Raw genomic sequence first — 26,774 nt, 5'->3', positions numbered from 1 at the left:
GATGAGTTGACGTGATGGATGTGGAAGAGTATCCGGGGAAATGGAGAACGGGGGGAGTGGGAGGGAGGAGACGGCAGTTATAAGATTAAGTGGTGACCGGGGGGAGAAGGGAAGGAAAGGTTCCAGAACCCCATAGATGAGGCGACTCCGGGGGAGGCGATCGCAGAGAGATAAGCGGTCTTTGCTCCTTCTTGCTCGTCCCGATGCCGAGGTTCGCTGGCGCTACGTCAGTCCGCCCGCTCCGTCAGGCCGTTACGCCGCTGTCATTTAGGCACGCCGCAGGATGCTGCAGGGGATATTCCGAGAGAAGAGGTCTAGAAGAATTGCAATCTTCCGAGTAACTCAAATATCATCCAAAAAATAAATAAATCACCTGTCAACACCCTTTCATGTCGACATCAGTCCGGCCAGCGCTGGCCATCCCGTGATCGCAGGCGTCCTCCGTACCGGTAATTTACCGGCGTCGTATGACAAATTGAGCGTCGCTCCGTCCGGACTTTGGCTTGGACTCCCTTCCACTGCGCTGGTTGCGACTGCATACCATATTAATATTGGCTTGCAACCAATAATCTATTTCATTTCTATTCCTCGCTCCCCGATCTCTCCTCCTCCCGGTCATTTCGTCCGCCTTGTCTCCTCGTCATCATGACTGCTACCCCGCCTACATCCACCGCCAACCCCTCATCGCGGAAAACTTTCACCATCGGAACGCGCAAGTCGAAACTTGCTCTGTCCCAGACCGATTTGGTCCAGGATGCGCTCCAGACAATCTGGCCCGATTACACTTTCAATATCCATTCGCAGGAGACCGCGGGTGACCAGAACACGACCATCGCCCTCCGCGAGTTCACGACTAAGAACCTATGGACGCAAGAGCTGGAGGAGCTGCTAATCGCCGGGAAAGTGGACTTCATCGTTCACTCCCTGAAAGGTTCGTGTTGCAGACTCATCATCCTGGAGATCATAGATTAATGCTTATGGATTGAATGTCGTTAGATGTGCCTACCCTTTTGCCCGATTCCTGCACCCTAGGCCCCACCTTGAAGCGCGAGGACAGCAGAGACGTTCTAGTGATGAAGAAGGGCCTGCCGAACATGAGTCTGGCCGACATGCCCGCAGGCTCTGTGGTCGGTACCTCCTCCATCCGCCGCACCGCGCAATTGGCTCGACGATACCCTCACCTGAAGATCATGGACGTGCGTGGCAACATCGGCACGCGGCTGGCGAAGCTGGACGCGGAAGACGGCCCGTTCACGTGTATCATTCTGGCCGCCGCCGGTCTGCTCCGACTCGACCTGCATGACCGCATTTCCCAGTATCTGGATTCGAAGAACGGTGGCATGCTGTATGCTGTTGGACAGGGTGCGTTGGGTATCGAGATCCGGAAGGATGACCAGACCTTGCATGAGATGTTGAAACAGATCGGTGATATGGACGCCACATATGCCTGTTGGGCTGAGCGGAGCTTGTTGCGAACGCTCGAGGGTGGCTGCAGCGCTCCGCTGGGCGTCGAAACCGAGTGGGTTCAGCTGCCCGACGGATCCAGGAAACTCAGAATGCGGTCTATTGTGGTCAGCGTGGACGGCAAGGAAGATGCGGAGGTTGAAGTCGACGGTACTGTCGACTCGGCAGAGTCTGCGGAAGAGTTTGGTGTACTGGTAGCCAAGGAATTGGTGGCCAAGGGCGCAGGGAAGATTTTGGATGACATCCAACGCAACAAACAGACATCTGCCTAAGTTGCTCATATTACAAGAGATATGATCTGGACATTGACGAAATATCAAAGGAGGTGCTGGTCTTCTCCTCAATGTATAGATAAGAGGACCATGGTTTAGATGAATACCCGTACAAGAAAAAAAAATTAAACATTCCGTTCAAAGTCAGACTATCTACCATAGGTTCTCTCCTGTAGTGCTGTAGACTCAATTGAAGCCTTCATATGGCGGTCCCGATGTCTACGCTCTGAAAGCTATCTGTTGCTCGACAGTCACAACGATACTTTGCCCGAAACTCCGATGCCCCGGTATGTTCCAGGACGCCCAGCGCTTTCTCACTCGCCTTGATTTTTGCATAACGCCCAGATGAGGCTGTTCCTTCGGCGATCACAGCATCATGTATGATCACAGCAGCCAGAACGCCGACAGGGCTCCCATCGACAGAGGGTATCTCACCGGCCTTCAGACAATAGTTGGTGCAACCGAATTCGTTCGTCAATCGGTTATGCAAGAACGTCTGCGCCATGTCAGCTTAGTACCAGATAGAAGAAACGGAAAGCCACTGAATTGGCCTTCAAGGTGCCAAGGAAGCTTACCGTAGGGTGCTTGTTGGCAAAAGTGTCATAGATTGTCATGTCCTGGAAGTAAGGCTTGATATAACGCTGGAAGAATTCCTCTATCACCTCGAAATTGAAACTTGAGTCTACAAACGCAGCTCCTAGGTACGATTCAACCATGTCGGGAAGGCACTAACATGACAGTTTAGCAAAGGAAACGACACGGCAGTGGATATATCCATACCTTGGGTGGATCTTTGGTAAGAATCCAATAATCTACTGCTCCCTCACTTTCGTTTTCTGCAGTTTGGATCTCCTCCGCGTAGTGGGTAATTTGCGACTGCAAGGGATTGCTGAAATGTTTCAGGTGCGTATGAAGCCCGAGCTTGACCGCAAGAGCACCAAGGAATTTGTTCGATACCATTGCCATCTGTGTAATAAGACATGGTCAGAACTTCCACGTAATACCTTCTGGTTTGTCAACCTACTTTATGCTCTGTGAGCCATTGAGGGTCTCTATCAGGGAATCGGTGAAATATGTCCTCCACACACACCATATCCAGCAGTGAGTCGCCTAAGAATTCAAGTCTTTGGTAACAAGGTACTTTGGCCCACGCTGAAGGGTAGGACGGATGAGTAAAGGCCGAATGCAAGAGTCGTGGATACTCAAAGCTATAGCCCAGTTTCTTCTGTATCCTCTGGCTGAGATCAAGTTCGAATCCATCGGGTTGTTGGGCTTGATATCGGGGAATAGTGTATGACGCGACGTAATCTTTCCAGCATGATTGTCTGTGGTCTACACTATCGACCAAGGCGCTCACTGCTTTCACGGCGACATCAAATCGATGCTCGTAGCCACCGGAGAGCAATGAAGCGCCGATAACCGCCTCGCAAACATCTGCAATTGTCTTCTCCCCAAGTGCATGCTTGCTCTCGGAAGAGACCTTTCTGCTGTGATCTTTACCTTGTAGAAGGCTGAGGCCATCAGGGTACCATGTGTGCCTTGGGAATCAACCATCAGCTTCACTCTCTTGATCAAGATTTAGTTAAATACCTTGAAAATCCTCGGCTGCGGATGTACTGGTAGAGTTCCAGTTTCTTCGCCGAATTAAAAAGATTTTTGTTGCATACAAGGCACATACGATTCACGTGATAGTCATACTCGTCGTCGTCAGGATTCTGTGTGAATAGTGATATGGAGGTAGCCATCTTAAGAAAACAGTCGCCCAGGAATTCGAGGCGCTCGTAGTTCTTTCCCATACCTCTTTGGACATGAATCTGCCGGGCTCGATGTTCCTCCGTGTTGTCAGAGTCCTTGGTGAACGCTTCCAGAGCTAGCCCTGGGTCTACAACCAGCTCTAGCTTCTCGCAGGCCTCGAGAGCAACTAAACATGCCTCCATCCTGCTTACAATTGCAGGGAAAGCCAGACAGGAGGCAGCGGTTGGTGCCGAAATCTAACATATCAGTATCCCATCAATAAAGTATAAATGGCTGTTTCATGGAGCTCACCGCGGAGATCTTCAACGGTTCAATGCAGATGACACATCGAATTTCGATATCCCTCTCTTTTTCTGTAATTTTGTCCAAGAGGTTTCGCCGGAGACGTACCAACTCTGCTCTCACGACGGGTTGATCCCACTTACACTTAGAAAGGAATAAAGCTCGTGAGTTCTTTGAGAGGCTCAGTGTATAGTCCATGATACTTTTCATGTTTCTGCGGCGTGGCACGAAGGTTGGTGGCGGACTCGATGGAGACAATGTCTCCTCAATGGCTAAACTGAAGTATCTATATCGCCCATCCCATTTATCATACACGAAGCGATTGAGCAAGAGCTTCGGGTCGGGGTTCTCAGGAAGCAAAATCTCCTCGTTTTCACTTACGAAAGATAATGCATCCCAATCAATTGGGTTCAGATCACCAACACTCCCTGCCACGTCTTTTGCTGGAGCAAGCCAGTACGGAAGCTTCTCTGTCTCTCGTGCATATACTTTGTGAAACACGTCTTGGAAAACACGAAGTGTAAATGTTGTTAACAACTCCACATCTTCAAGAGAAACAGGCACGGCTTGCTGGGGCGCGAAATAGACTATAGTTTCAATATCCTCGTCTAGAAAGATCGAGAAGGAAGGACACTTCGGCATTCTCTGCCGGGTCAGAAACACAATACCCGCATGCTCTTTGGAAAGAGTCTTTGAAGGGGCTAAGGTCAGGACCGTGGCGTAAAGCTGATCCGGTATGGTTCCTTTCTGCGTCCAAAGCGAAGGTTTTGACAGCATGGCATATTGGTTTGTGTGCTTGGACGTGATTGCCAACTTCGCATTTCTCATTGCAGGTAATCGCTTGTGGTATATTGAGTTGAAATGTTCATCAATAAGTTTGTGTCTTCGAAGCATAATGCAAGTATCGAAAGCTGCAGACTGCTTTGCGGTTGATTTCTTCGTTTCGGGGCTGCCTGTGAGCCCTCGAATTGGTGATTTTTCCGGGAGAATGACCTCGCAAACAAAGGTACTATTCATGGGAAGGACGACATAGGTTGCCTGGGCGAGGATGTCCTTTTCATATTGCTAAGGCGTAACCTTGTCAGTAAGCCAGCAACTCCGAAGATATAAGACGTACCAAAGAGCTAGCATAGCGAGCTAGTACAGCAACCGATGAATGATAGGTTAACTTTGCCCCGGTTGTTCTGATGGTGTACGTTCGCTTTCCCTCTTCTTTCTCAAGGATCGACTCTGGGTCTGGGTCGTTGCCATACAATTTGCGGTCCTCGGGGAGAGTCTCACAGAAGCTTTGCATGATTTTTTCAGCTTCCTGAGTCTCTTTCAGAAGTGTTTCGTGAGTAGTGTTCCATTTTTCAATCATGACCGCGTAAGTCGATTGATAATGGCGTGCACGCCCCCGACTCTGTACATACTGAATGAGTGTGTTGTACAAGTCGAATCTGACAACTAGATTGCAATCCGGAATATCGAGTCCTTCTTCTGCCACAGAAGTAGCAAACAGGCAGTTTATCTCTCCGCTCCTGAACTTAACCAGCGCAAGGAATTGTTGTCGGAAAGTCACATTCATGCCTGCCACATCACCAGACCTCACCCCTATGAGGACACCAGGTCGAATGAATGGGATCTCCAATTTGGTGAAAAGCTCAAACAGCATCCTGGCTGTGTAGCGTTTTTTTGTAAACACTATGCACTTCGTCTCCGCCGAGCGACCAAAGCATGCTTTCAGTTCATCACATAGGAGCTGTACTTTTGGACTCAATTCACCCGGGAAACTGGGGCTTCCAAATGTGTGTTTCTTCACGATCTCACTGGCTTCTTTAATCCGCGAGATTTCCTTGTATGCAGTTTCCGGAATTTGGGACGAGCCACCTGATTGTAGCAACTTATTGACTGTGTTCTCGAGTTTCGGCAGTACATCATCAGCCAATGCATGTATCCATGCTTGGTCTGAGCACCATTTCCCAAGCTCGGAGCTTGCTAGGCGAGCAAACCTAAATATCTTTTCCAGCGCTGCCATGTCGCCGAAGCTGTCTTCCATTGTTTTATACAACATGGTTGCAAATGGCGCTCCCGGCCTATCGTAGGCCCAAACCTTTTCCACTGGTCGACTGATAACTTGCCTTAACAGATCTGGTTTTGATGTGGTAGCTATCTTGCTGTCCAGGAGTGTCTCGAGGGACCTGCAATACCGTTAGTCGGTATTGTCCAAACATCGAGATGCAGAACCTACACCGCGGCGTCTATGATATCACCCTTGGTGTCAATAGGTGAAGCAGTCATTCCAAAGATTCTAGGCCGCCGCATGGGATCTGCTCTGAGATATGATTCCCGAATGATCCTGGAAAAGAGTCAGAACTGAGTCAGTGCACCGAATAAAATCACGAACCGCGCGTAGGGGTGATCCTTCTTTGTGTGGTGTGCTTCATCAAAGATGAGCAGGTTTATCTGGTCCATTTTGATATAGGAGTTTAGCAAGCATTGGTTCAAGATCTCAGCCGTACAGACTATCACCATGTTTTTTTCGAAGTGCTCGTCCCAGGTTTGTTTGCTCCATAGGTCCACCCCCATGGCCCCGAAGAAGTGAGCTATATTCTGATCTATGTTATTGCGCAAAACTGCAGCCTGTTGAAATGCGAGTGTAACGCTGTCCACCTACCGATAAGTCAGGATACATGCGATTTGAATGTTGGATGTTAAAGAAGAGAAATAGAAAGAATACCAGAAAGAACGATATCCGATGTGACTTTCCAGCAGCGCGGTCAATCAGCTCGTCATGTATGATGTGCTTCAGCAATAGCACTGCTATCAACGTCTTCCCAGATCCTTAACTGCCATCAGTGTCTTGTATGTGAAAAGCTGGGATGCGCAGACATACCAGTGTCAAGAACGGCAATGGTATTCTGTGACTTGGCCCTTTCGAAAAGCTCCACCTGGTATTCTCTTGGGTCTAAGAGCCCGGCTCCGAGGTCTTGCTTCGCTATCAAGTGAGCAGTGGAGAGCTCGGCATCCGGCAAATTCGGGATCGCGGATTTGGTTACTTCGGTCGTGTCTTCTTCCACTCGTTGAGAAAGTCTATATGACTGTTAATACCTCCCGAACTCTTCCAAGAAGCTTTAGCTTACAAGGCCTCGAATTTCGCATTTTGGAGCTTCCGACGCTGAGAGATATGTTGATGACTGGGCGCATTTTCATCGCTGTCATTGTGCGATTCATCCGAAGAACTATCATCTTTCTCAGCCACTCCATCAGAAATAATGGGAAGTTCTCCAGAGAAGAGTGGTGCTTGGGCTTCAGGCTGCTGCGGTTCAGGGAGTCCTATTGCGTCAAACGACTCAGAGGATGGCGTAGTTGCCTCCATGATGAAGGCAACCCAGATGAGCTTCTTCGACAATATGAGGTGTGGCTCAGAGTTATCTGCTCATATGAGTATGAAGCGATGAGAGAAGTGAGGGACATGAATGACACAAAGTCAGAGGAGATGGGAGAATAGTCACAAAGTGAGGTGAATGAGGGTGGCAGGAGCATTCACAGACCATTGCAAACGCTTGGTCCCTGCGGTGAAACAATACTTTACTAGATGAGACTTGATTCCCATTTTCGAATGGGTTAAAAAAAACATCAAAGTGTATTGTCTTATTCTTAGCTATCATATGAGCTCGCTGCAACGAGTTATCCTACCGTCCAAAGGGAGGCAAGAGCGAACGAAGACGGAGATATATATCTACATCTCTCCCCGAGTCTAGACAACTGCCGAAGCGATCATGGCGGGGCGTGCGGGGCGGATCCAACATTTCTGCGCCAGCTGAATTTCTCCAACGGAGCTTGTCCCTTGCAACCATCCCGGGAATAACCATCGAATTGACTATGGAACAGCCCCAGAACCTGAGATCCCTGTTCAACGAGGCCAAGGCGGAGAAAACCGCTCTGGAGGTTCGCCCTGACACCAACACCGACCAGTATCGCAATGATGTCAGTGCGACGATAGCCAAATTCGAGGAATGCCACCGCCTCGTTAGCTTGCTATCTTTGTTCAGTTCGAACGAACCGCTGGAGGATATTACGACAGGAGATCTGCAGTGAGTATCAGCAATAACCTAACCTCATATTCACGTGCCGAACTAATTCCATCGCCGTGTATAGGTACCTGACGGTTGATTATCATCTTGCCGACCTTCTCCAAAGATCTTACAGCTCCGACCGCGAAGCGAGCCTTCGACGTGCACTGCATCAATATGAGCAATACCTTGCGCGATTGGATAATTACGAATTACTTAATGACAACAACAAAAAGCTATACGAACGATATGCCGAGAACCCGTCTTCCTTTTCCCTGACTCCCGTCAACGATGCTGCCACCAGAAGAGAAGTCAAGATCACACGGTTCAGGGAGGAGAAAGAGCTGAAACAAAGACTTGAGGTTGGATTCAACATATTCTTAGGAGCCTTGAGATTTACTGACGTTGTCTCAAGTACTTATCGAATAACCGAAGCCAACTTCAGAATGACGACGACGACGTTCGGCAGCTTTACCTTGCGGAAATCCACCTGTATATCCACCAGACCTTCCAGTCACTAGATCTCATCTCCCAGGAGATTTCCATGCTATCGAGTGTACGCAACATGGCGCCCAACCCGGATCAAACCCAGCGAGACGACCCTAGAAGCCGAAACAATGCAGACCGTTCAACCTACTCAGATAGACTGGACCCTCCGATATCTCAACTTCTACAAGGAGGCAAGTTTGGGCCAATCTTAAGCAAGGAAGGGAAGCCAATGCAGCCATTCACGTTGCTGGATCGCCGCTCTCAACTCCAGCAGGGAGTCTTCCGCCCGAGCCATAACTTGCCCACGATGACGATTGATGAATATCTCGACGAAGAGAAGAGACGAGGCAACTTTGTTCAAGGTGGAGAAAGCTCGGGGATTCAGCCAGAAGTTGACGAGGATGATTTCGATCGGGCCGACGAAGAAACGATGAAGGCAAGAGCCTGGGATGAATATAAGGAAGCAAACCCCAGAGGGTCTGGAAATACCTTGAACAGGGGGTAACGATGCACATAACGAGAATCATAGCATTGTCTCATGTTTGAGTATTATGAAACGAGTATCCCTCGCTTAATGCAGACCCGAAGCCATACATGCCACGTACATTTCCCCCCTCAATACATTTTAGAAAGCACCCAGCAAAATCTAGGTATTCATACTTCGGGAGATGGAAGTCTGCATGTGTTCAAACAGCCCTGGTTAGGACTTTCTCGGGTAGGGGATGGGAGTTTGCCCAAGTGATGTCACCTAATTTAGGTGGATATATTATGGTAGTTTATGATGATGCAGTAATCCAATATGAAGTAATATCAAACCTTTCATGTAGCCTGGAACGTACAGAATCAACCACGGACAAGGCTCAGTTATAGCGTTAGGTACCTCATGGCCATGGAGCCGCATGCTGAATGTAGGTAGAGAGAGGAAGTTCATGCCAGGGACCGGCACGGGAGCGACGCTGAGGGAGCCGTGGACCGCCAGCCCATTGTCTGACGCTAGTCCTGGATAGGAATAGCGCAGCTGCCCCCTGAAGTAGACAGAGAAACGCGTCCGCTGCGTCGGACACCGATTTATCGACCAAGAGTAAAGACAGAGTGCAACAAAGGGACATAGACTATGACTTTCTGACTTGCGACCGGTCCTTTCATTTACTACTCCTTTTAATTTGCATATATTCCCCACTTTTTCTTCTCTCTGTTTTCTACTCCGTATTCCCTCCCGCCTGTTCGAGAATCCGTCAACCGAGCGAACGTCGCGACCGCTGTGCTTGCTGTCAACATCGCAACAAGCTCTTTCCCTCCCCCTTTCCTCTCCATGAACGATATCGGTCGCCCCCTATAAGTTATCGCAAAGATGGAGATCGCCTCTCACGGGGTCTCGAACGGCGTTTCAACGCCGACCCAAGCCTCCCTGGTAGATTCGAGCGCCGTCATACATTTTCTGGTTGAAGTGTTGCAAGTGACCTTGGGAGCTCTGAGAATCGAGCTCGAAGGCGCTGGTAGCTTGTTATCCAAGGAAAAGTATGAAGAAACAGTACAGAGATGTACGCGGTTCGCATCGGAGTCTCAGATGGCTCTTTATGTGCAGAAGGATATTGTCGGATCGGAGGTGACCAACGGCGCGGATGACGGTGAAGGTAGGTTTTGATTCTGATGGCCCTGTTCAAACATTGAAAAGAGAGTATGGTTAATCAGTTGTAGTATCGTCGACCCAGTATGTGTATAACCTCTCCACCGAGATCTCCTCGTCCTCTACCACGGTCGCATCGGTCGCCTTCATTAAACGCCCGGCCTCCATCGATCCTACGCTTCCGATCTCCTCTCAAATCCAGGTGATGAACCTTCCGGGCCTGGCATCACTCAACACCCAAGCGCCGCAGGGTGGCTCTTTGTCTCCGTATGAGATCCTACATTTGCTGGTTCACCATGGTCTTAGCCCCTACTTTGAAGCCTATGCCCGAAACCAAGATGCCATGGGTGGTCTGAAACCGAGGACGGACACAGAGGTGAAAACCGGTGTTCCGGGGACGAAGAAGAAATTTGCGGAACTGGAGCTGGGTCTATTGCATTTGCAGCAGAATGTTGAAATTCCGGCCTTGAACCTGCCTCTGCACGAGGTAGTCCAAGCCGCACTTGCGGAGGCGGAACGACGACGAACAAGGCCTTCTGTGGAGTTGGTCGACCCGAAGGTACTCGAGAGCAGCACCTTTATCAACAGCATCCAAAACAACGTGAATGCCTGGATCCGGTCTATCCAAACCATCACGAAAATGTCCCGTGATGCCGACAGCGGATCGGCAGCGCAAGAAATCAACTTCTGGTTGTCGATGGAAACTGCTCTTGAAGGAATCGAAAATCAGCTGCGCGGCGATGGCGTGCAGTTGACCATGGATATCCTTCGCCATGCAAAGCGATACCAGGCGACTCTTAGTTTTGTGGCCGACACTGGTTTGCGCGAGGCAACAGACTTGGTCCAGAAGTACAACCAGCTGATGCGAGATTTCCCACTGGATGAGCTCTTGTCTGCAACTACTTTGCAGAAGGTGCAAGAATCTTTGAGTCTGATATTCAACCACCTCAACAAAAAGTTGAAGATTTGCCCCTATCCGATCAAGCGAGCTCTTGCACTTGTGGAAGCCATCTCGGGAGACCTCGACACCCAAATCCATACGCTGCTGCATGGTAAAACCATCTTGCATCTGGAGTACCGTGAGTTCCGTGCCTTGATGAAGACTGCTGGCGCTATATGGAGGACTTGGGATGAGAATCTCAAAGAATTCACCAACGTTGCCCGAGACTCCACAAGACGTCGAAACGAAAAATTCATCCCGATTAAGATTACCGCGCGTCACGAGAAGACCCAGGAGCGACTGAAATATATCAATACATTCCGCGTTAATCACGAGCAACTTCAGAGAACTATTGTGAATGTTTTAGGTCCAAGCACTTCATCCTCAGCGGAAGCTGCCGCCGGAGCTGGCTCTGATGGCGCTGTCGTCGTCGAGGAGATTGGAGACGTGGATGCTGTCGAAGAAGTTGCAGAGGCGTACGCTGCCTTGAAGAACGTGGATGTGCTCGATGTCTCTGAAGAGGGCACCGAGCAGTGGATCAAGGAAGAGATCGCGTACAATGAGCGGACTTCCCGTGTTGAGAACTCTATTATTGCACGCCTCAGAGATCGTCTTGCGACAGCAAAGAATGCCAATGAGATGTTCCGCGTTTTCTCCAAATTCAATGCCCTCCTGGTGCGCCCCAAGGTCAGGGGTGCCATCGTGGAGTACCAGACTCAGCTCATTGAGAACGTCAAACAAGATATCTCAGCATTGCATGAACGATTTAAGCAACAGTATGCTCACTCCGAGGCACACGCGATGGCGCAACTACGGGATCTCCCTCCAGTTTCTGGTGCCATCGTGTGGGCACGCCAGATAGAACGCCAGCTCGATGGGTACATGCGCAAAGTTGAAAACGTGCTCGGAGAAGATTGGCATCTCCATGCTGAAGGTGAAAAACTTGATAGCGAGGCGAAAATGTTCCGAAAGAAACTGGACACTCGCCCTGTCTTCGAGTCGTGGTTGCATGATGTGCAGAGACGCCATATCACGATCTCTGGCCGACTGTTTAACGTCGTCCGCAACCGTGCTGCGGGTAACACCTTGGAGCTCACAGTCAATTTTGATGCCCAAGTTATTGCTTTGTTCAAAGAAGTGAGAAACCTGATCTGGCTTAACTTCCAGGTCCCTCATGCCGTCAGCAACATATCGAAGGAAGCCAAACGGGTTTACCCGTACGCTATCAGCCTTATGGAGAGTGTACGCACGTTACTCCAAACGAATCGTTCAATTCTTGGCATGACCGATGTTTCCATCCTGCTGAATGGCTATGTTAATGATGCTCAAGGCATGATTGTGAAGGGTGTCCCCCTCAGATGGGAATCATTCGTCCACTCATACGAGCTCCATGTCAAACAGTCGGCGTTAGCCAACGGTGCCATCGACTCTGCCATCCCGGGCCGAGGAGAAAGCAAACATGTTCAGTTTGTCCGCGAATTCGCTGGGTCAGCGTCTGTTCTTCAATCTAAGACGGCTGTCTTGACAGCAATCAACGAGAATATCCAAAAGGCAATTCATGAATTGAAGACATGTCCTTATGACTCTTCCGCTTTCAAACAACGCTTGGATTCAATTCAGGTTGCCGTTGATAAGCTAAATTTGGAGAATTATGTTAACCTCGGATATTGGGTTGCCAACCTGAACCAGAAAATCGAATCTATTCTGAGCGACCGTCTTCACCGCGCGATTCGGGAGTGGATCAATTCTTTCCAGGAGGCAAAGGATGGCCAGTCCAACTTGCAGATGATGAACGGTAGAAACCATCTTTCTACTGGCGAACCAGAAGGACCGGCTTACAATATTGAATTCTCGGAACTTGTTCATGAAATATCTATGCGCAATCAAGTTCTTCACCTTGACCCACCTTTGCAATTCGCTCGAGCGAGCTGGTTCTCGCAGTTTGATAACTGGCTGGGTGTCGTTTGCAACCTCGAGAAGATCAAAGCGTCCCGATACCAAATCTCCATCGATATCCAAAAGGTTCACCTGTCTGAAGCGTGCTTTGCGATCCTTCCGCAGCACTGTACAAATGAGCTCAGTCAGGTTTACAATGCTATTGACGTCAGACTGAAAGAGGTATCGGAGTATGTTGACAAGTGGCTGCAGTTCCAGTCATTGTGGGATCTACGTTCCGAGCAGGTTTATGACATCTTGGGTGACGATTTGTCTCAGTGGCTTCAACTGCTCCAAGAGATCCGGAAGAGCCGAGCCACGTTTGATACCTCCGAAGTCAGCCGTTCCTTTGGTAACATCAAAATCGATTACGAGCAGGTGCAGACCAGGGTCAACGCAAAGTATGACCAATGGCAACATGAAATCCTTCTCAAGTTCGGATCCAAGCTAGGAGGCCGTATGCGAGAGGTTCACTCTGAAATCGCCTCGGCGCGTCGTGACCTGGAAGGACAGACTTTGGAAGCTGCCTCCACTGCCCATGCCGTTTCATTTATCACAATCGTCCAGCAGTGCAAGCGGAAAGCCAAGGTCTGGGAGCCGGAAGTCGATCTCTTCCGCCAAGGCCAGGCTACACTTGCACGTCAGCGTTACCAATTCCCGAGCGACTGGCTCCATGTGGAGAATGTTGATGGCGAATGGGCAGCCTTGAATGAGCTGCTTGTCCGAAAGAGCAAGATTGTACAAGACCAAACAGAGGGCTTGCGGGCGAAGATTGCAGCCGAAGACAAAGTCATCGGAGACAAAATTGCTGAAGTCATTTCCCAGTGGAATGAAGAAAAGCCCGTATCTGGAACTATACCCCCTGACGAGGCGTCTCGTACTCTGAGCTCGTTCCAGTCACGTCTTGAGGCTCTTCAATCTGAGTTTGAGATGGTATCTAAAGCCAAAGAAGCTCTTGACCTCCCAGCAAGTGTAGAGTCCTCTTTGCCAGCAATCTTGGAGGAGGTGCAGGACTTTATGTCCGTGTGGGCGGCTTTATCCACGATTTGGAAGAGCTTGAATGATCTCAGGGACGGGTTGTGGACGAGTGTACAACCCCGGAAACTTCGCCAGTCCATCGATGGTCTAATCAAAATGACCAAGGAAATGCCTAGCAGAATGCGCCAGTACGCTGCTTTCGAGCATATCCAGAATGTCCTCCGAAAGTTGCTCAAAGTGAACCCGTTGCTTTCTGACATGAAGTCCGAAGCTGTTCGGGAACGACACTGGCAGAAGATCTACAAGTCGCTCAAGCCAGGCCAAAGGTTCTCTCTCGTTTCGCTCACCCTTGGGGATGTGTGGGATCTACAACTCACCTCCAGTGAGCCCGTGATTCGCGGCATCATTGCCCAGGCCCAAGGTGAAATGGCATTGGAAGAATTCCTGAAGTCGGTCCGCGAGACTTGGCAGAACTATTCCCTCGACCTTGTTAACTATCAGAATAAGTGTCGCCTGATTCGCGGCTTTGACGATTTGTTTGCGAAATGTAGCGAGAACCTTAATTCTTTGCAGGCAATGAGGCATTCGCCATACTATAAAGAGTTTGAAGAAGAGGCTTCATCTTGGGAAGACAAGCTCAATCGTGTGCATGTCCTCTTTGACGTGTGGATCGATGTTCAAAGACAGTGGGTTTACTTGGAAGGCGTATTCACCGGAAATGCCGACATCAAGCACCTTCTTCCTCTTGAATCAAGCCGCTTCCAAAACATCAACTCTGAGTTCTTTGCCGTGATGAAGAAGGTCTATAAGTCTCCTTTCGTGCTCGATGTGCTTGCAATCAACGGTGTGCAAAAGTCGCTGGAGCGACTGGCCGAGCTGCTGAACAAGATCCAGAAGGCCTTGGGCGAGTATTTGGAGCGAGAGCGTATTTCTTTCCCTCGATTCTACTTCGTTGGTGACGAAGATCTCCTTGAGATCATCGGCAACAGTAACGATATCTTCCGTGTGGCAAAACACTTCAAGAAGATGTTTGCCGGTCTATCGGGTGTTCTCATGGATGACGAGACTAACATTACCGGCTTTACTTCTAAAGAAGGAGAGGAGGTTCGACTGAAGAAGGAAGTTAACCTTCTCAAGACTCCTAGGATCAACGACTGGCTTAGTGCCCTGGAGAGCAACATGAAATTGACATTAGCTGAACTTGTTGCTGAAGCTGTGGAGCAATTCGAGCCTCTCTATCATGCCTCCGAGATCGACAGCACTGCTTTCAATGACTTCCTTGCCCAATACCCGGCCCAAATTGTTGTCCTTGCCTGCCAGGTGGTATGGACTAGTGCCGTGCAGAAATCCCTAGAAAACGAGGGCTCGAATCTTCCCGCATTGTTTGACGCGCAAGTGCGAGTCCTGGACTTGCTCGCTGCCACTGTCCTTGGAGAGTTGGACTCGATTACCAGAAAGAAGTGTGAACATATGATCACTGAATTCGTGCACCAGCGTGATGTTATTTCCAAACTCATCACCTACAATGCCTCGACGCCCATGCACTACTTCTGGCTACTGCAGATGCGCTACGTGTATAACCCCGAAGGCGACTTTATTCAGCGGCTCTATGTTCATATGGCCAACGCTAAGCTGCACTATGGATTCGAGTACCTCGGAGTGCCCGAGCGCCTTGTTCGTACGCCACTGACTGACCGTTGTTTCTTGACACTCACACAAGCTCTGTGTCAACGATTGGGTGGTTCACCCTATGGTCCAGCTGGTACCGGAAAAACAGAATCCGTGAAGGCTTTGGGTCTCCAACTTGGCCGCTTTACGCTTGTCTTCTGTTGTGATGACACGTTTGATTACCAGGCCATGGGCCGAATCTTTTTAGGTATCTGTCAAGTTGGAGCATGGGGCTGTTTCGACGAATTTAACCGTCTTGAAGAGAGAATCTTGTCTGCTGTCTCTCAACAAATCCAAAACATCCAGATTGGGTTGAAGAACGTAGAATCCGATGACAAGGCCCAAATCGAGCTTGTCGGAAGACGACTCAGTGTTAACCCCAACACTGGTATCTTCATTACCATGAACCCTGGCTACGCAGGTCGTTCTAACTTGCCCGACAACCTGAAGAAGCTTTTCAGGAGCGTTGCGATGTCCAAGCCCGACAAGGAGCTTATCGCAGAGGTCATGCTATTCTCGCAAGGTTTCAAGCAAGCCAAGCGTTTGTCGACACAGACAGTGCCTTTCTTCGATCATTGCTCTTCGAAACTGACAAAGCAGGCTCACTACGACTTCGGTCTGCGTGCCTTGAAGAGTGTTCTGGTTAGTTCCGGAGGTCTCAAGCGTGCCCGCATCGCCAACGCAGAGGGTGAATTAGGCCCAGATGAGATTGTCGAACCGCAGATCATCGTTCAGAGTCTCCGGGAGACAATCGCTCCTAAACTGGTACGCGAAGATGTTGATCAAATGCTTGAGATTCAACAAGAAGTGTTCGCTGGGGTGGAGTACGTACCGGCGAATTACGAGAAGCTCACGGCGGCCATCCGTGAAATTGCCCACGAGCAGCATTATGTCGACAGCGAGATGTGGATCACCAAGGCCCTACAACTCTACCAAATCCAGACTATCCACCATGGTGTCATGATGGTCGGCAAGTCCGGAGCTGGTAAATCGGCTGCTTGGAAGATTCTTCTCCAAGCGCTGCAGCGAATCGAAGGGGTTGAAGGTGTTTCTCATATCATCGACTCGAAGGTTATGTCCAAGGAGGCACTCTACGGTAGCCTGGATAGCACTACGAGAGAATGGACGGACGGACTATTTACCGGTATCCTCAGGAAGATTGTTGATAACCTTCGAGGTGAAGACTCGAAGCGACACTGGATCGTGTTTGACGGTGATGTTGATCCCGAGTGGGTTGAAAACCTGAACAGTGTTCTCGATGACAACAAGCTCTTAACCCTTCCCAACGGTGAGCGTCTGAACCTGCCACCCAATGTCCGAATCATGTTCGAAGTGGAGAGTCTCAAGTATGCCACACTGGCAACCGTCAGTCGTTGTGGTATGGTGTGGTTTAACGATGACACCGTCACGCCCTCAATGATGATCTCCAACTATGTTGAGTCGCTCAAGACACGCACTTTTGAAGATTTGGACGATGACAGCGCCCCCGCTGGCCAAGCTGCTATCAAGACCCAAGATGCACAAGAAATGGTGTCTGGCATATTCAAGCACCTTCTTCAGACCGACGGGCTCATCCTTAAATCTCTTGAGGAAGCGAAGAAGTACAACCACATCATGGAATTCACCGATATCCGTGCTCTCAACACCTTGTTCAGTTTATTGAACAAGACCTGCAGGAATGTCCTCGAGTACAACGTCCAACACATTGATTTCCCACTGGACTCGGAGCAAATTGAATCTTACATTTCCAAGAAGTTGCTTCTTGCCCTTGTCTGGTCCTTTACGGGTGACTGCCCTCTGGGAGATCGTCAATCATTCGGCGGGTTTGTTTCTGCTCTAACCACGACCGACTTGCCGCCTGACGGTGTCTCATCTCTCATCGATTACGATGTCACTCTACCGAGGGCAGAGTGGACAAGCTGGCAATCACAGGTTCCCTCTATTGAGATCAACACTCACTCCATCACACAGACCGACGTTGTGGTTCCCACGGTGGATACGGTTCGTCATGAAGATGTGCTGTACTCATGGCTGGCAGAACATAAGCCACTGCTGCTTTGCGGTCCTCCAGGTTCTGGTAAAACCATGACCTTGTTTGCTGCTCTTCGGAAGCTCCCGAACATGGAGGTTGTCGGTCTTAACTTCTCCAGCGCCACGACCCCTGACCTTCTCATCAAGACATTTGAGCAATACTGCGAGTACAAAAAGACACTGAACGGTGTTGTTATGTCTCCTAATCAGATCGGTCGCTGGCTGGTTATTTTCTGCGATGAAATTAACCTTCCAGCACCTGACCATTACGGAACCCAGCGCGCTATTGCCTTCTTGCGTCAACTTGTTGAGCAGAATGGTTTCTGGAGAACTTCTGACAAGACCTGGGTTACTTTGGACCGCATCCAGTTCGTCGGTGCTTGTAATCCTCCTACCGACGCTGGACGTACGCCCCTTGCCGAGAGATTCTTGCGTCACTCTCCTTTGGTCATGGTTGACTACCCTGGAGAGCTCTCGCTCACACAGATCTACGGAACCTTCAACTCGGCGGTGCTGAAGATCCTTCCCTTGCTGCGTGGCTACTCCGACTCCCTCACCAAAGCTATGGTGCAATTCTACTTGGAGTCTCAATCTAGGTTTACCGCCAAGATCCAACCTCACTATGTGTACTCACCCCGTGAACTCACTCGATGGGTCCGTGGTGTGTACGAGGCGATCAAACCTCTTGAGAGCCTCTCGGTCGAGGGCCTGGTCCGAATTTGGGCACACGAAGCCTTGCGTCTTTTCCAGGATCGACTTGTTGCGGAAGAAGAGAGAAACTGGACCGGCGATGCGGTGCGACGCATTGCACTTGAGCACTTCCCGAACATGGACGCGGAAGAAGCCTTGAAGGGCCCAATTTTGTTCTCGAACTGGTTGTCTAAGAACTATGTCCCCGTGGAACAAGAGCGACTGCGCGACTTCGTCAAGGCCCGACTCAGGACTTTCTGCGAAGAAGAGGTTGACGTTCCTCTTGTGCTGTTTAATGATGTCCTCGAGCATGCTCTTCGCATTGACCGAGTCTTCCGCCAGCCTCAGGGTCACCTCATTCTCATTGGTGTCAGTGGTAGTGGTAAGACCACTTTGTCCCGTTTTGTTGCCTGGATGAACGGGTTGAAGGTCTTCCAAATCAAGGTGCACGGAAAATACTCATCGGAAGACTTCGATGATGATCTCAGAACCGTCCTTCGCCGAGCAGGCTGTAAGGGAGAGAAGATCTGCTTCATCATGGACGAGTCCAACGTTCTTGATTCTGGTTTCCTTGAACGGATGAATACTCTTCTTGCCAACGCCGAAGTTCCTGGCTTGTTTGAAGGAGATGAATTCTCGTCCTTGATGACTGCATGTAAGGAAGGTGCACAGCGCCAGGGTCTTCTTCTCGATACCCAAGAAGAACTCTACAAGTGGTTCACGCAGCAGATTGTGAAGAACCTGCACGTTGTGTTTACCATGAACCCTCCCGAGGAAGGCCTGTCGTCAAAGGCGGCCACAAGTCCTGCGTTGTTCAACAGATGCGTTCTCAACTGGATGGGCGACTGGTCTGACCAGGCTCTCTTCCAGGTCGGCTCTGAACTGACACAGTCGATTGACTTGGACAAGGCAAACTTTGTTGCTCCAGATAGCATCCCTGTGGCATACCGAGAATTGAACCTTCCGGCATCCCATCGAGAGGCTGTGGTCAACTCGATGGTCTACATTCATTACTCTTTGCAAAGGTTCAACGGGCGCCTCCAGAAACAGCAAGGCAAAACCACATTCCTTACACCTCGCCATTACCTCGATTTCGTTGCCCATTATGTGAAGCTTTTCAACGAAAAGCGCGAGGATCTAGAGGAACAGCAACGACACTTGAATGTGGGTCTGGAGAAGCTGAGGGATACTGTCGTTAAAGTTCGCGACCTGGGTGGTAGTCTCGACCAAAAGAAACTACAGCTCGAGAAGAAAGACAAGGAGGCGAACGAAAAGCTCAAGCGCATGGTCGCTGACCAGCAAGAAGCCGAACAGCGGAAAGCAGTCTCTCTAGAAGTCTCGGCGGCACTTGAAAAACAGGAGAAGGAGGTAGCGGAGCGAACGGAGGTTGTCCGTAACGACCTCGCTCGTGCCGAACCTGCTGTTCTAGAAGCCCAGAAGAGTGTCAGCAACATCAAACGTCAGCATCTCACCGAAGTCCGATCGATGGGTAATCCTCCGGCCAGTGTTCGTCTTGCGCTGGAGGCAGTGTGCACGTTGCTGGGCCACAGAGTGGACAGCTGGAAAACTATTCAGGGTATCGTGCGAAAGGATGATTTCATTGCCAGCATTGTCAATTACGACAACGAGAAACAGATGACAAGAGCCCATCGGAACAAGATGCAGAACGAATTCATCTCGAAGGAGGACTTCACCTATGAGCGAGTTAACAGAGCAAGCAAAGCCTGCGGTCCTTTGGTTCAATGGGTTGAGGCTCAGGTGAACTATTCGGCGATCCTGGACCGTGTTGGACCTCTACGTGAGGAAGTTGAGGAGCTCGAGGACCGTGCACAGCAGACTAAGGCCGAAGGGCAAGCCATCTTGAACACTATCCAGGACCTCGAGAGCAGCATTGCTACCTACAAAGAAGAATATGCCGCCCTTATCAGTGAAACCCAAGCCATCAAGACGGAAATGTCGCGGGTCCAGTTCAAGGTTGACCGAAGTCTGCGTTTGCTTGACAGTCTGTCGTCTGAGCGTACCAGATGGGAAGAGGGTAGCAAATCTTTCGAGACACAAATCAGCACCCTTGTTGGCGACGTTCTGATTGCAGCGGCGTTCCTCGCCTACGCCGGTCTTTACGACCAACAATTCCGCAAGGCCATGATTGACGACTGGGCCAATCATTTGGTGCAGTCTGGCATCACATTCAAGCCGCATAACCCCATCACCGAATACTTGTCGAATGCCGATGAACGCTTGACTTGGCAAGACCACTCCCTTCCGGTTGATGACCTCTGCACGGAGAATGCCATCATCCTCAAGAGATACAACAGATATCCGCTGATCATTGATCCCTCTGGTCGGGTCACGGAATTCTTGCAGAAGGAAAGCACGGACAGGAAGCTCACTGTCACTAGCTTCTTGGACGACTCATTCGTCAAGCAACTGGAGAGTGCTCTCCGATTCGGAAACCCAATTCTGATTCAAGACGCCGAGCACCTGGACCCCATTCTCAGCCACGTCCTTAACAAGGAGTACCAGAAAACCGGAGGCCGTGTTCTTATCCAATTGGGCAAGCAAGAGATTGACTTCTCGCCATCATTCAGACTTTTCTTGTCAACCCGAGATCCGTCCGCAGCTTTCCCGCCGGACGTCTGCAGTAGAACAACATTTGTCAACTTTACTGTTACCCAGAGCAGTTTGCAAACGCAGTCGCTCAACGAGGTCCTGAAATTTGAGCGACCCGATGTGGACGCCCGGCGCAACGACTTGGTGAAACTGCAAGGAGAATTCAAGGTTCACCTTCGTCAACTGGAGAAGAGGCTTCTCCAAGCCTTGAATGAGTCTCGTGGTAACATTCTCGATGACGATAACGTCATTGAGACTCTCGAGACCCTGAAGAAGGAAGCCGCCGAGATCTCCAAGAAGATGGTTGAAACCGAGGGAGTTATGACAGAGGTGGAGAGCATCACTCTCAACTACAACATTATTGCCCGTTCTTGCAGTGCCGTATTCGCCGTACTGGAACAGCTTCATCACATCAATCACTTCTATCAATTCTCCCTTCAGTACTTCACCGACATTTTCAGCTCGGTCCTCTACCAGAACAAGCGCCTTGCCCAGGAGAAGGATCATAACGCTCGAGTGCAGATCATCCTCCGTGATCTGTTCGTTACAACTTACCAGCGGACTTCCTTGGGCTTGGTCCAAAAGGACCGCATCACGTTCGCTATGCTCCTGGCGCAAGCCTCTCCTTTCCCTATGGACAAAGACATCCTCGACACCATCCTGGATGAGTCAACGGAGAGCGTGGACCTCTCGACGTCACCTGAACTGAAGGAGCAAGTGACGAATAGGGTTTCCAATATGTCCATGTTCAAGTCTTACTTCCCTGCAGTGACCCCGGAGCAATGGGAGCAGTTCTTCACAGAAGAGCTTGCCGAAAATTCGGTCCCCCCACTATGGGAAGAAAGCACAGAGCCAGTCAACAGACTGCTCCGATCATTGCTGCTCGTCAAATTGTGCAGAATGGACAGATTTGTGCCAACGGCAGAACGCTTCATCGAGGCTGTGTTTGGTCGCGAACTGTTCGAAGGCAGCTCCGATCTCAAGGACATTGTTGACCAAGTCACCGCAACCACTCCTATCGCCCTTAGCTCCAGTCCTGGCTTCGATGCCAGTTACAAGGTGGATGCTCTTGTTGAACGGGTGCAAGCCACCTGCTCCAACCTTGCCATGGGTTCCAACGAAGGTATCGAGACTGCCGACAAAGCCATCAGCAGCGCTGCAACTGCAGGCACTTGGGTCCTGGTCAAGAACGTGCATTTGGCACCATCTTGGCTGCAAAGTCTAGAGAAGAGGTTGGAATCTCTCAAGCCTCACGAGGACTTCCGTCTCTTCCTTGCCATGGAATCCAGCCCTAAGATTCCCGTCAATCTGATCCGTGCCTCTCGTGTACTCATGTATGAGCAACCTGCCGGTGTGCGCGCCAACATGAAGGACTCTCTGTCTTCGCTCTCGACGCGGGCTGGCAAACCACCCGTGGAGAAGGCGCGTGTGTACCTGCTCCTCTGCTTCTTGCATGCCGTTCTCCAGGAACGACTTCGTTACGCACCCAGTCTTGGCTGGAAGGGATTCTGGGAGTTCAATGACAGCGACGTAAGTTATCCGCATCCCTGTTCCAGCCCTTCTACGACGACCAAGAGAGCTAACTTGATTCTAATCTTATAGTACGAGTGCTGTGCCTTCATCATTGATCATTGGGTTGATGTGGTCGCCCAGGGCCGATCCAACGTGGCGCCTCAGAAGCTTCCCTGGGACATGATCCGTACTCTCGTTACCGAGACATACGGTGGTAAAGTCGACGACTACGGTGATTTCAAGCAGCTCGAGAACCTGGTCCATAGCTTCCTCACCCCCGCAGCTTTCGAGGATGACTACAAACTGGTCTCCGGCGTTGAAAACGACGAATGCCTGACTTTGCCCGGACAGACCGGTATCCGCGACTTCGGGGAATGGGTCAACCGACTGCCTGAGAGAGAACCGCCGACGTACCTGGGTCTACCGGCCAACGCAGAGAAACTGTTACTGGTTGGGCATGGAAACAAAATGGTGTCGGATCTGGCTAGGGTCACGGAGCTGTTGGACGAGGGAGAACAGTTGATGATTGATGCTTAGTTTGTGGGAGCTTACTTTTCTACACTTGTGTTTTGTATTTATTTTTCCATCTTTCTATTGCACTTATTTGTTTGTCGAAATCTTTGTTAGAGCAGGACATACATACATGTGTATACTTATTGAAGCCGCTGGCGGATTTGCTTTACGTCAATATCTTTGTATGAATGTATGATTTCGTTGATCTAGATTTCTAGTACAATGCTTCCTTCCTTTCGGGTTCCGTATCTCAGTTCTTGCTCGCTCTTTCATATCTCTACATATCATAGAACCGGAAGAGGGGCAATATGTTGATCAAATAGATAGATCTGAACATTCAGTCGCGGATATTTCAACTCCCTCACAACACCAAGGTAGAATCCAACCTTTATCTCTGTTCCTGCATACATACTTGGTTTTCTCGCCAGCTCGAAGGCTTTCCGTTTTAATGCTCATTCCTCGGCACTTTTTGCTCACTGAATAGATCTAAACACACTTTAAATACGCTCTAAGCAACCTGAGACAATCATTAAACACAAAATAAACAAAAGACTAAATATTTTGAATAAATAATCGTTATAGCTAAATATAAATTAATATAAAAAATCTGCCTTTCTGCTGAAAATGCCTGACCGGTGTTGACCACCCACTGCCGAAAGGGTGGTCCGCAGGATCCCGGAGGCCACGGATATAACTATATCTCGTTCTACTTTATTAGAGATATATATCTCTATTCAATTTTCTTCATTCTTTATATCATTCATTTTTCTTACAATAGATCTAATACCATTCTATATTTTTGTTTGCGCCAAGCATTTCCAGAGAAAACTATTAAAGACTTATAATTATAATTTATGTTATGCGTTGTTTCTCGCGCTTTAAGTAGCTAAGATGCTTGCTTATATGGGTTATATTGAACAAGCCATCAAGGTGCGGGCTGGTGCGAGTGGTAAAGCTGATGGTGGTGGTGGGCAGACAGGTAGATAATTCACTACAGGGAGACGAGATATAAAGGGAGTACTCCGTAGTTTTGTTGGGGTTGCCTCACGTGATGACCACACCTATCTCACTAAGGCGCATCTGCCTCATGGGAGTCCACTACTTACCTCTGGTGGTAGCTCATCATCTCTCACGCAATCAAGATTCCATTTCTTTTTCCCACCTTCCCTCTGTACATAGAAACTACTGCAATATACAGACACATTGCCTCTCTATTAGAGAGCGCGGATGGGGCCTTATCTGACGTTACAGTCAAAGACCGCAATGACAGGTGACCCATTACGGCCAAACCACAGTCTCCTCTCTCCCTCTCGACTGCGCGAGGTCACCAATAAAGGGATAATAATGAAACTTTGTGGATTAACTTGATTAGGTAAATTGCAGGTATTGTCTCATAGACTGACTTGATTGGGTGGAACGCAGATATTGTCTTCTTATACAGTCACTTGCTAGGATGCACACCACCAAAAGGGGATCAGGAGTAATACCCAACACCTCGGAGTTGGGAATTATGTTGGTCGCACTGTTTCCGTCCTACAGAGTCAGATTGTGTGTGATCTTCACCCTTGCTTATGGAGTAACTTGGTCAGGTCTTGTTAGAGCGCCGCACTCACGCACGCCGCCAAAAGGGGACCAATACTTTACATCATAGCAAAGCTTGACAGCGTAAGGTCGAGAATAGACTCCCCCGCTCCAAGCAACGGAATCATCAGTCCTCACTTAATAATTCACTACGCAGACCATCGTGGTTTAATTATACTCCCGCGTATCCTCAACCCTCAGTTTCCCTAGTGCATAACAGAGCTTAACCTCGAGCACTCTGACTGTCCTCTCCATCGTGGAAGCTTTCAGATAGTAAAAGGTTCAAAATTTAACATGCTCTGGAAAGAAATCATCCTGGAACTTAAGGCCACCGGCGTCGGAGTGGAAGGACCTGAGCGCCGTATTTCCAACTCTTGGCTTGCTATTGCGCAGCAACAGGCTCGCACCAACGCCGAAGACACTGAAAAAGAGCCACCCCAAATCCATCGTTTCCCCCACAAATTACATCCAGGTGAGTCGCGAGACCCCACCCTCCATCCAGTCATTGACCTCTTGTGCAGATGATCTTCCTGTTCTCGACGTGCCAGCTGATGTTCAATCCGTTGCCGGCCGACTACTTGGGGAGGCTGACTACGGGCTTCCCAGGTATCTCGTGGTTCCTCCAACAAACCAGAAGAGTGGGTCTGCGAAGTATTACGAGGGTACCTTGCTGGGCATTGGGCCCCCTGTATGCTCCGGCCGGGCCGAAGACTTCAACTCCTTAAACAGCTGTTCCAGTCTAGTATACTGGGCAGTGATGGGTGGAAGGCCTTTGGCAAACCCATCCACGCTTGAGAAGACTGCGCTCGGACTCGGAGTAAGTGGCTGGCCGGACTTCGAGGAGAGTTCGCCCCATTTACATGTAGCTGGGGTCAAACGTTGGCTGGCGCAGAAAGCCGGACCAGTTCTGGAGACCTTCCGCGCTTGTCCTCGATCCCTTAAGTTCAATGCTGGCTGGCACCGGTTCCTCCCACTCGGCCGCGAAGCTGCTGAGAGGGTTGTCAGCCAATGCTTGGTTAATCTCACTTGTAATTACGCCGCTTTTACGGCTCCACCTGCAGCACAGGCGGACGTGCGACACCTTGTCTCTCTGAATTTTATAGCTGCCGAGTTCGCTCTCGCTTCCGATCCCGGGATGCTCCCTGTCCCCGCTTTCTTCGAAAACGCATGCATTAGGTCTCTGGTAACACTGTTTCACTCGAAGGCCCCCTTAATAGAGCTGCTGCTGGCTCACCAAGCTTATATCTGCATACCCGAGTCTGCTGGCCCACTATTGACTACCCCTCCTACCTGGGAAGACGCCATTGCGTGCAGGCAGCTGGATGGGGGGCATTTGATGTCCGGTGACCTACTTTTCCAGGTCCTGCACCCTTCGTTGGGAGATTCTTCCTACGGCGTGGTGTCTGCAGCATGCCAGGTAGCGACGTATTTGAACGACGTCCACGGCCTTGGGGGGGATGCCGCTTGTCAGGAAAGCGTAAATTTGCTCATCTCCGCGCGTGTTCTTGGGCAACATCTGTGCGCTTCGGGATTGGTAAGCGGATGCCTTGGAGACCTCTCTTATCTCCTGGGTGCACTAGGGCAACTGGACCCTGCCTTGCGGAACCATGTCCTGGCAATCTGGGCGTACGGGTATGCGCTCAATATCTGCTGCGTCAGGTACGGCACCGTTGAGCTAGCCCTCAGGGTGCCCGAGGCACCGAGACTCGAACCTGTGCGCCTCAATGCACGTTTGGGACCTACGGATGGTTTTGTACTCTCTAGAAGTGCTCTCCTCGGCCGGATTGGCGAGCTCGCTGGCGATGCACCTCTACCCGAGGTGGCGGACCTGGTTAATGGTGCGCAGGCGCAGATGGTGCTCACGGACGCGCTTGCAAGAGCGTATCGTGGAGACTACACTTCGCTCTGGGCTATTGTATTCTGTACCCTGGAAGGTGGTGTTTTTGACCGTATAGCCCTGGCGATAGATTCTGCGTGCCCCAGCAATGTCGATCCAATCTGCCCCTGCTGCCAGGTTGCGTGTGCGGATATGTCCCCAGAACAAGTCTGATCATTGGTCATAACGTCTCTTAACTGCAGGAAATATTTGTTTCGCACTTCAGGGCATCAAGACTAAGCCATACAAACGGTGACGCAAGGGGTTACAGTCCATTAAAGCCCTTTGACTTTGGCGGTATTTAATGGGAATCAATGTGTCCAGCTTTGATCTTCTTAGGATTGGGGGAAGGGCAGGGGGTTCCCAGATAAAAATAGTAAAAAAAGAAAATTATCTACAAAATGGGCACCCGCAAGACGGTTACAAACATGATATCTGTGTATATTCCATCCAATGAAGGCTTTGAAGACTGCGGAACTATTTGCCGCACCAAAAA

General features: G+C 49.9%; 6 protein-coding genes across 6 annotated transcripts; 4 read left to right on the top strand and 2 right to left on the bottom strand.

Annotated features, from left to right (window-relative positions):
• Positions 1-645: 645 nt before the first annotated feature.
• LDX57_003129 (porphobilinogen deaminase) lies at positions 646-1,736 on the top strand (the record flags this gene model as incomplete). The annotated part of the gene is made up of 2 exons (XM_046084771.1): positions 646-931; positions 997-1,736. The coding sequence occupies 2 exons, from the start codon at positions 646-648 to the stop codon at positions 1,734-1,736; spliced, it is 1,026 nt and encodes a 341-aa protein (XP_045940734.1).
• A 156-nt stretch (positions 1,737-1,892) lies between these two features.
• dcl1_2 (ribonuclease III domain-containing protein) lies at positions 1,893-2,812 on the bottom strand. Its single transcript, XM_046084770.1, has 3 exons — positions 2,517-2,812; positions 2,312-2,464; positions 1,893-2,232 (listed from the first exon to the last, which is right to left on the bottom strand). The coding sequence occupies exons 1-3, from the start codon at positions 2,700-2,702 to the stop codon at positions 1,936-1,938; spliced, it is 636 nt and encodes a 211-aa protein (XP_045940733.1). The 5' UTR covers positions 2,703-2,812; the 3' UTR covers positions 1,893-1,935.
• dcl1_1 (putative RNA helicase/RNAse III) lies at positions 2,805-7,131 on the bottom strand (the record flags this gene model as incomplete). The annotated part of the gene is made up of 8 exons (XM_046084769.1): positions 2,805-3,727; positions 3,783-4,838; positions 4,891-5,953; positions 6,004-6,111; positions 6,160-6,425; positions 6,493-6,596; positions 6,649-6,845; positions 6,896-7,131. 8 exons carry the CDS (start codon positions 7,129-7,131, stop codon positions 3,308-3,310), a joined length of 3,450 nt encoding a protein of 1,149 aa, XP_045940732.1. The 3' UTR covers positions 2,805-3,307.
• A 506-nt stretch (positions 7,132-7,637) lies between these two features.
• TAP42 (IGBP1/TAP42 family protein) lies at positions 7,638-8,822 on the top strand (the record flags this gene model as incomplete). Its single annotated transcript, XM_046084768.1, has 3 exons — positions 7,638-7,849; positions 7,914-8,190; positions 8,244-8,822. The coding sequence occupies 3 exons, from the start codon at positions 7,638-7,640 to the stop codon at positions 8,820-8,822; spliced, it is 1,068 nt and encodes a 355-aa protein (XP_045940731.1).
• An 846-nt stretch (positions 8,823-9,668) lies between these two features.
• DYN1 (dynein heavy chain) lies at positions 9,669-23,017 on the top strand (the record flags this gene model as incomplete). Its single annotated transcript, XM_046084767.1, has 3 exons — positions 9,669-9,951; positions 10,016-22,326; positions 22,399-23,017. 3 exons carry the CDS (start codon positions 9,669-9,671, stop codon positions 22,843-22,845), a joined length of 13,041 nt encoding a protein of 4,346 aa, XP_045940730.1. The 3' UTR covers positions 22,846-23,017.
• Positions 23,018-24,696: 1,679 nt separating this feature from the next.
• Positions 24,697-26,452, top strand: LDX57_003124 (uncharacterized protein; the record flags this gene model as incomplete). The annotated part of the gene is made up of 2 exons (XM_046084766.1): positions 24,697-24,874; positions 24,924-26,452. 2 exons carry the CDS (start codon positions 24,697-24,699, stop codon positions 26,450-26,452), a joined length of 1,707 nt encoding a protein of 568 aa, XP_045940729.1.
• Positions 26,453-26,774: the final 322 nt, after the last annotated feature.

The sequence above is a fragment of the Aspergillus melleus genome, assembly GCF_016097325.1.
Source record: "Aspergillus melleus strain CBS 546.65 chromosome Unknown contig2, whole genome shotgun sequence".
Lineage (NCBI taxonomy): Eukaryota > Fungi > Ascomycota > Eurotiomycetes > Eurotiales > Aspergillaceae > Aspergillus > Aspergillus melleus.
This window is presented reverse-complemented; position numbering and strand designations above follow the sequence as displayed.